We start from the raw sequence: 9,726 nt of genomic DNA, 5'->3' as shown, positions 1-9,726 counted from the left end.
TGTTGTTATTGCCATCATTGCGTTGTTTGCCGTCTCGCTGATAACAATGTCGTCAGCTGATAATGCCAGCGCTGTCGCTGCACTTTTTTCACGGCCCATCGGCGTATGCGCCACTGTCATTTCTGTGTTTTCACGTCGTCGCGACACCATGTCCTGCCGCTTGAGCCAATGTATGCGCTCACCGCGCTCACTTGCCTGCACCGCGGGAAAGTGTGCATCTTCGTCGCGCGCCTCACTGCTCACAATGCCAGCTGTAACGCGCCGCGTCATCTTGGTGCGCACACGCGACTCGCGCGCCAAATGTTTTGCTGCCTGCTCGGCCGTTTTGTACTTGTAAAAGTTATCCTTTTCGCGATGAAAACAGTCGATTTCCGACTCCGCTGCCGCTGTTGTCGTAACGGCCTCTTCTGCTTGCACGCCCACCTGCGTACAATCGTGCAAACTATGCGCGCGTTTCTGCCGCAGTGCCTCGCCTTCGCTACCACTCGTCGATTGCGTAGCTTCTGCTTGCGCGCGCGCTGCATTCACTAAGCAACCAATTGATTTTGTTAATTTGCTTGCTTTGCTGGTGCTAAGTGAATTTTGCCGCCTTGTTGCGTCCTCACTTGCGCTGATGCGCTTATTCCACAAATGTCGCAAACTTTGAACGCCACGAAATTCACGTAGCGTAACGTCGCGTTCTGCCGCGCTCGGCTGTGGTGGCTCTCTTGGTAATTGTTTGGCGTTACCCCTGGCTTGGAGCGCCTCTTCGCCCTTAATTCTGCAGTCTTTATGTGTTTGTACGCCTTTTACTGTGGTTGCGTTGGCGTCGGCGTCGGTTTTATTAGGTGATTTTGCGTTGCCACCTCGAAACCAACTGAAAAATGTCTTTGCTTTTGTTGGGGATGAATTCGTTGTGGGGCTTGTTGTAATAAATGCAGTCTTATTTGCATCTTCAGCAGCAGACTTGGCCGTAGCCAATGCCGTATCGAATGTTGTTGCTAACATTGTATTTGTTTCGTTTACATTGTCCAACATTTTTCTTTTTGTTTTCGTTATTATTCACAATTTGCACTAAGTTTTTGTTTTTGCTTTTTTGATTTGCTATCAGCTCACGTTCTTTGGTGTTGCATATTTTTATTTGTTGGCAGCAATTGCATCGGTTGCAGATGACAGCCGCTGCACATGTGGCGGTCAATCCACCGGAGAATTGGCAGTGTGCGATAAACCTGAAAGGAGGTAGACAAAAGAGAAAGTCAGTCCAAGTTTTCTTAATTTCGAGGAAACTAATAGGAAATACATTAAATTAAAAAGATATGGCAAGACTTAAGTTTATTCATAGTTTTTTTGTAGAAATCTATGGTATATATTTTATGGGCAACTATTTTAGGTTGGTCTAAAAATGTATGTAAAAAAAGTAAAGTCAGAATTTTAGTGCTCCCACCATCTAGATTGTTCTATATAGGCAAAAATATACCCCTGTTTTTTCCGAAATCAAAAAAAAAAAATTAGTTGTCGCACAGTGCGGCCGAAATCCAAAAAAACGCCCAAAATTCAAAACTTTAAAGAAATGATTCGAAATTTCGAACTAGGGAGTTTTTGGGGACGCTAATTACGAATTCGCTGTCTGAATTGCAAAAATTAAAATGGCGGATCCAGTATGGCCGCTGGTGAATTTCGAACTTTTTGATTAGATTTCTTGAAAAGATTTCGGATATGCAGTTTTATAGTTTACTCAATTTTAATGTCACAAAGTTCAACCTTAAAGTAAGTAAGTTGATTTTTGAAATTTTTTTTTTGTTGCCAATGTCAGTCATTTTCTGCCATAGGAAGTATGTTCGATGATATGAAGAAAATGAGCAACACCTTCAAAAAAAAATTCCCAAAAATCAACCTAAGTCCAGCAATTCTAAACTTGCGCTTTATTATTCTTCAATGAAATGGGCATACTCAAAATCTTTCTGTGAAATCTAATGAAACAGCTTGAAATTATTACATACAGGTGAAGCTAATATGTATAAGCGTGTTAAAAAAAAGTACATTAAAATTTCAGTGGCAGATTTGGGCAGCTGAATTTTATTTTATTCAGTAGCTAATACTTTTCTACGTAACCTTCAATGGGTTTTACAGCAGGTGTGGCCAACCTCGGCAGAGCTTTTTGTAGTGTGCGTGCAAACAAGTCCCAGCAAAAACTTTTAACTTTTTTGGAAAGTACCTACTTATTTTTGTATCATCGAGTAACGCAATACAAGCCGCCTAGAGACCATTTTCGCTTATCCATTGCATTACATTACGGTTGACGTGGTTAAAAGTTATGCGGTAACATACATAAAAAAATATATTCCGACGAATTGATAACCTCCTCCTTTTTTGAAGTCGGTTAAAAAACAAAAAAAAAAAAACAATAGCATAATATTTGTAATTCGACGAAAATTCTGTTACGGTACAATTTTGTAGCCCATTACATTAGGGGTATTCTCCAAATCTTGCAAAGCCATTGCACGTAGCACGGATTGCATGGATTGCATAACTTGGAAACACAGAACCACAAAATACATGGGAAACAAAATTTCCTACGCTGCAAAATATGCAACGTCGAAACCCATCTATATATTTTGCAAAATAGCATAGCAAGATAAATGCAACCCTGTGCTAGTTGTTTTGTTGTTGGAATTGCCTTATATTTCTCTCATTGCTCTCATCTCGCTCATTTAATTTTTTTTTGTGCTGTATCTTGTTATTGTATTTGATACATAATTTCGCTGCTTGCTACCCATGCATGCTACCACAAATTTGGAATAGTATTTTTGCATTTCGTGCAAGACTTCGAGAATACCCCTATTGTAATATAAATGATAAATTGTATATCTGAAGTAGCTAGGATTTACCGTTGGTTTTTGCGGTTTTTTTTGCTGACGGTGTTATTTATTTTCCTACGTTTTTCTTCCACACGAAGTATTTTTGATGTTTTTTTATATAGATGAAAATGTACAACTCAGTCAGCAAAAAATTGCCAAAAATACTGACTAAATGGCCAGCTGAGTTCTTCGCTAGAGCTACTGAAACATTATCAAAACCGCGATTTTTCGACACCTTGACCACATTTTTCTCGAAATCTGGAGATGATGGAAACTTTATAGCTACGGATTCGTAATCAACACAAAAAAGCCAATGAAAAATGGTTTTAGCATTTGCCGCCCCAAAATTAGTGTTGCTCTGTGTAATTGGTATATTAAAATCTTACTATCCTTGCTAGTCGCAGAGAAATGCTAGGCATTATACGAGTATTTATGGTAAAATTACTGCCAGACTGCATTTCTAGCTTTTCTGGCTGAAGAAAACCTTAATGCCCCCTCTCAAATCAAATCTGAATCGAATTAACCCTTACCTTGTTTAGGAGCGGATTTTAGTACTCATTCTACTACTTTTGATTTGACAGATTTGATTTTGAAGAAAACATGCAGACTGAGCCGCTGCTCATTTTCGGCGTGAGTCTTCTTAAAACTTTTTTTTTTTTGGCAGCCATACTGCAATATTTACTTTATCTTAGCAATTTATTTTAACTGCAATTTTCAAACAGGTGGCAACTTTCTATTTTTGTTCCTTCTATATTTAAGTTAGACCTCTAGCAATACATCGGTGAAAACTGAATTCAATTTCATGCATTAGTTTTCGAGTGATGCGCGTACAAACATACAGACAGACGGAGAGACAAAAATTATAGAAATGGTTGATTTTGGTTCTATTTCTCTAAGAAATACCTCCCATATTAATTTTTCTTTAATATCTATAATCTACAGACATCGGCGTGCTATAATATTTTTATATTAATAGATTTTTAAAACTGATGTAATTGTGCAATGGTAATATGCATTACTAATTATTTTCATGTGCTATGAGTTCATTAAATGCAAATGTAAACGGGCATCACAATAAAATAAAATTCAATATATATGTACATACACATATGCACGTATTTGCTTTTAAGTATGTATTTGTGTGAACAGAAAACATAAATTGCATACCAAACAGTTAGGTGGCATCACTGCTTCTTGATTAACAGCACATTGCCAAACCGCAGCCAATGACCAGTAATGCAAGTAAAACACAAAGCATCACAACTGGCTTGAAGCCATGAAATTTATATAGTTTATGAATACTAATCTATAGCCAGTATTATAAATTTGCTTTAAATTAGAAATTAAAGTCACTAATGTTTTTGTAGAAGGTTTAAATATTGCTTGGGATTTTTTTTTTTAACGACCAAGTAATGCATTCCGCTCAAGCACACACATCAATATTTATTTATTATTATTTTTTCTTGTTAATGCACAAAAAACCCAACTGCGAATGCTTTGACGCTCATCGACAATTAACACAATTATTATTTTTAAGTTTTATGTAACTAATGGCCATAGTAATTGTGCTACTATTTTTCGAAGTATTATTTAACAGCTTTTAGCCGCCTTTTGATGGTAATGTGTCTTATATTTTACCAATACACAAATAGACAAGAAAGAAAGAAAATAAACCCTATTCAAAAAAATTAAAAAAAATAAATACTAAATACTTATTCAACATTTTCTGTCATTTCCAACAGCTTTCCAAAGTGGAAAAATAACAAAACTGTCTGTCCTACGAAAAGCCAAACGAAGTGATTGTGCAATAAAATTAACTGATTTTCGTATTGAGACCATGCGACATACTTTCATATCTACATATTTATGTGCATGGTGAACATTAAGGTGGCTCTTAAAAAGGTTTAACCCTGCAATTTATCTTCAATCTATTGAAATTAAAATTAAGCTCTGTGAAATTTAGTCCCAACAGAACAAGCAGAAAAGGTCCCTTTTAGAACTTAAAGTAAAAAAAAAACAAAAAATTTAAACAAAAAATTTTGGAACGACGAATTTGCTTAATTCAGCTGGGAAGCTGGCACTGAGACCGGGCTAACACATTTTCGGATCATAACTGATGACTCCAAAATTCACAATGGGTCATGATCTGTAATCGAAGATAATGGGAATGAGCTTCACTTTTCCTTTAGAGAATATGCCAAGCCGACAACGTCCTCCCTGGTTCGGTTTTGTAAGTACGTACGAATCGACACAACCGATCCAGCCCTGGTAGTATTAACACGAAAAGCGACTTCGCTTCATGTATCATTTCAAACAGCCGTCAAGTGGCTCTATCAGACGCGGCCAAAAACTTCTAGGCGATTATAGCACCAATCAAGAAGAATTCCAAGGCGAGATATTTTCTATCCTCAAGCCAATGGACTATGTGGAGGAAAATAGGTAGAGAAGCAGGAAGGTACGTGTCTGGAGCAAGAGCTAAGCTGCACTCAATGCATTGGTCCGCAACCAGTTATAGCACTTCTGCCGTTGGATATTTCGTTCGGCAATCATTCGAAAGATTCGAGGGGCTACCGCTAGGTCGTTGCTTTCATTGAGTAGATGAGCCTGTAGACAACTTTTGGTATTGCTAACAAGGCATTTGATTTGGCACGATCACCTGATTGCCTACTGCTGCTAGCGAGGATGAAAAGGCGGAACACTTTTTGGGTCTCTAGCCCGCCTTTGCAGGAGTTAGGGATGATGAATTTGGCAGCGAAGTGTTGAGAGACGAAGCAATGAGCGTTTTTACACAGCCAACAATCTGCTTCGATTTATTTGTAAATCATGTAAATAACAATACAATGGGTGGTATTTAGACTGAAAGCCTTATTATGGCAACTTAACTTAACGGAACTTAGAACTTAGAAAATCTTCATTTTCGACGTGGCATTAAATTACGCTTAGTTTCGGCTATTCAGTTGAAAGCAACATCCAAATGGATTAAATGGAATTAAATGTTTAAGAGGATTTTTAAGTGAGAGCCTGTAAATTACGTTAAGTTTCCACAATCATCCCATGAGTTCTATGTTCTCCTAGCGTTGATTGCGAGCTAAAATAATTTGTTTGCTGATCTCAAATTTTGTATAAGATTTTTTTTTTATGTAAGGGAACTAAAGTTAGTGGTAGCCCAAAAAGGAACCTAATAAGAAAAATAAGAGCCAACCTAATGTATATATGTACATATGTATGTTTGTATGAGTGTAGTTTATGTATACATATACAAAATCAAGACGTTAAGGCCGATCAGCACACGTGAGCGAGGAACGTGCTTTGTTTGAAATGTAGCAAAGTCAAATACTTTCCTTGGTTATCTATTTACGTACATATATATGTATGTTAAGTCATACATATTTATATTTCTACAAAAATTGTACCGTAAATCATCTACCATTCAAGTAGATATCTATTTACAGGAAAAAACAATTTTAATTTAAAAAAAAGTACTTAGTACTCAGAACTTAAATGAACTCGGAAGTACTCGGTGCTCAGAAAAGAGCTCGAAAGTACTCAGAAATGATGTACTCAATATGAAGTTTCAATAGCTTTCAAGTGCAATATTTTTACCCAGTAAAGTTAGCCATTCATTTGACGTAATTTGGGATTAATATATTAATTTGAATAAATAGTACTGCCAGCTTGGGATAATTCTAAATTAGGCATTGAAATGTTAACATTTGTATATTTAAAGAAAGTACTCAGTACTCTAAAAAATACCCGATCCTTGAAAGTATCGATACCAAAGAACTTGATCCCCAAAAGTACTCGATACTTTCCAACATTGAAGATGAGTATTTACATGAAGCGTTCACCCTCTTTTAGAGAAATTTCAAGACTCGAGTTGGAATGAACCCAATGATATGACCCAGCAGGCAAATAACCGGGAAATCATTTTCGGTATCAGAAAAAATCCAAGTCAGTTCGTGGAAACACTCACTATATATGAATCGTAGGCTCAATCACTGAACTATCGTGAATAATTTGAAAATAAAAAACGTTTTAATTCGTCCACCTTCATCAGTAAAAATTAGAATACATATTTGTACTTAGTCGATATTTGTTTAGATTTCAAAGCTTATCATGTTATTGCTTTCAATTCCTCTGTAATAAACATTTGTAAATGCAAATTATTGCTGATTCTAGATAACCCAAAAGTGAAAGATGAAAAGAGGTAAGTGCAAAAAAATGCAAACAGCTGTGCAAATAGAATTGAAGTCATAAATATTTGCCAAGAGATAGTCGTGAATACAAATGCATACCTAAATAAAAACCACCTGCGTAACAATTTATGCCAATTAAGTTTTGTAAAACGTTAAGAAGAAACGCATGAGCATCCGAATATTGACATATTTACATAAAAAAGTTTTACTTTTATTTTTTTTTATTCACAGAACCATAAAAGGCAGCATGCAAACGTGCTTCGAAATGGATCTTTTGTGTATAAGAATTAAAAAAAAACCTGATAAAGTACACAAGTATATGTATGTACATATATGTATTTGTATATATTTTTAAAATTCTACACCTGCTACTGATGTACACTAGGCAGCATCGAAAATATACTTATAATGAGTTTAATTATTCATTTTTAAAGCGAACCAAGCGCATTCGTTATTTCATTATTGTCTCTGCTATTCGCAAACTAAACCTCCAGAATATTCATAAAGTACACATATTCAAGAAACCAGCACAAAACAAAACCCGCAATGGTAAGAAACAGTACAGAAACACTAAAGTTATTTAATATACAAATAAATTCTTACTTAAAAAACGAACAGCATTAATTCAGATAATTTTTTTTTTATATTAACAATGCCCTTAAAAACTCAGTAAATCAAAAAGACTTTTGGAAATTTTAGGTTAACGCCAGTAATACGCGGTAACACTGAGAAAAATAAAAATAAATAAATTTTTACGGAAAATTTTCATAGTTTTTTTGTAGCTTGTTAGCTAATACTTGCGCAATATGCTTTAATATTTTGCACCGAAAAATCATGAATAAAAAAATAACTATGATCTAAACATAAAGATCCTAATTTTTAACGGTTATTTTTTGTCCCTGATTAAAGCTGGAACAAAAATTGGGCCGCGAAATGGTCCATGGGAATCCATAGAATTTTGGCCAAATTCTAAGAACCAAAGTTAGATGATTGAATTTTAAACATTCATAATCTATAAAGTGCGCTTTGGCTCCGTCACTACCTATGTTAGGGTGGTCTCAAGACTTTACAGTTATTTTACAGTTCAATTCAAAATTTAGACACTCTCATTCTCCCGGTAAACAAAAATAATAATTTTTAATCGTTATGTTGGGGACTGCGTTTTTATGGCCTAAAAGGTTAAATCTGAAAATAACGGTTATAAAATATATCGAAAAAATAAAAATCATAAAATAGCAGTTAAATTTAATCGGAAAGATATAAATCCAAATTTAACGGTTAAATTATGATTTTTATAATATGGCTCATAAACCTTAGGGTCCCTGGTTATAAATATGTATAAACGAAAATAAATATTGAGACTGCAGTAGGATTCTGCCTAATAAACTTGCGCATGGTATTTGTAATATGTCCTGGTCAGCTTTTGAACTCGCGTCTTTCTTCGCATGCATTGACTATATAGGTGGTATATATACCTTCAGAGTCAGAGTAGTCTAACTGACATTAAAAAAAAAAAATTGAGGTACAGCTTGAAATGCATTTAATAGAAACGCAACGGTAATGTATGTTTTACTAGAATTGGTAGCACCACGTAGATGCAATGAACTTTTCAGTAAAATGCTGTTTTTATTGATATGTAAACAGCCTAGCTCTTGGTATGAATAAAATTTGCGTTAACCCAGCAGCAAATTTGTGCTTGTTTTGTTAACCCAACAGAAAATCTGTAAATTCTTCTTGGATATTTTTTGGCTAGTCCAGGGCTGTTTAAGCATCATTATGGGACTTGTTCAGGGGCATGTCGGCACCGTTTTTAAAACTTATGCGAGATTAATTCGGGACAATATCACGATATTTTCCGAATCAATTCAGGACAATTTTTGGCCTATTTTTGGTTCATTTCGTGGTAGATCGACAATTTTAAAACAAAATGTCTCTTTTGACTATTTTTCGCGCTGAAATGTTTTTTTCTTAGCTTTCTTGCGATTTTTGGTGCCTTTTCCTGCCAATTTCGCAATTTTAGTTTGCCTTTCCTTTTTCCTGGTTATAAGCAACACCTCTCTATTTTTGTCATTATAGATTGCAGCTCTAATTGCTTAAGAATGTAAATATACTTATGTTGTCATAAACGAGCGAAAATGTTTCATAGTGCTATTTGCTGATTCTCAAGAGCACGTTCAAATATTTTTTTTTTATACTTCACACAACGTACTGGAAACAATGAAATTCCTGAAACACATACATCCATATACATACATATACGTCCCGAGATAAACACAATGCAGATAAACAATAATAAATATCCAAATGAGAATGAGTGACATACTAAGTAGGTACTGGGTTTATTAAATATTATTTACTTAACAATATATACCTTTCAGAAATGTTCCAAGTAACTGTTCTTGGGGATTCCCTTAACGAAAGTACAGATGTGCATATTTGCGCTCGGAAGGAAATGTTTATCGTATTGCCCTTATTTGAAGTAAATATCTAATATTGATATGTAGGAAAAAACTTCTTAAAAGATGGGCATAAATTGAGTTATATTGGCTAGCTTATACTTCTTTTTGCTTGGCGCTGAAACCACTTAAGCAATCTGGACTGAGTTTAGCCAGTTTCAAACGTCGCCATCTTATGATAGTAGTAAAAAAAAATTATTGACATACAAATAACGCCTCCGAAACCATTTTTTTTTT

The 9,726-nt window shown here is 35.2% G+C and overlaps 1 protein-coding gene across 1 annotated transcript in view; it reads right to left on the bottom strand.

The window, feature by feature from the left end:
• LOC118747827 overlaps window positions 1-9,726 on the bottom strand; it is a gene marked incomplete in the record, with an annotated part of 114,643 nt that overhangs the window by 30,698 nt on the left and 74,219 nt on the right. Inside the window, 1 exon segment of the mRNA XM_036482003.1 lies at window positions 1-1,208. Within this exon segment, the coding sequence (XP_036337896.1) occupies window positions 1-1,017 (1,017 nt within the window).

This window comes from Rhagoletis pomonella, unplaced genomic scaffold (genome assembly GCF_013731165.1).
Source record: "Rhagoletis pomonella isolate Grant_MI unplaced genomic scaffold, Rhpom_1.0 Rhpom_scaffold_00012, whole genome shotgun sequence".
Lineage (NCBI taxonomy): Eukaryota > Metazoa > Arthropoda > Insecta > Diptera > Tephritidae > Rhagoletis > Rhagoletis pomonella.
The sequence above is the reverse complement of the archived record's forward strand: the minus strand, read 5'-3'. Positions and strand labels throughout refer to the sequence as shown.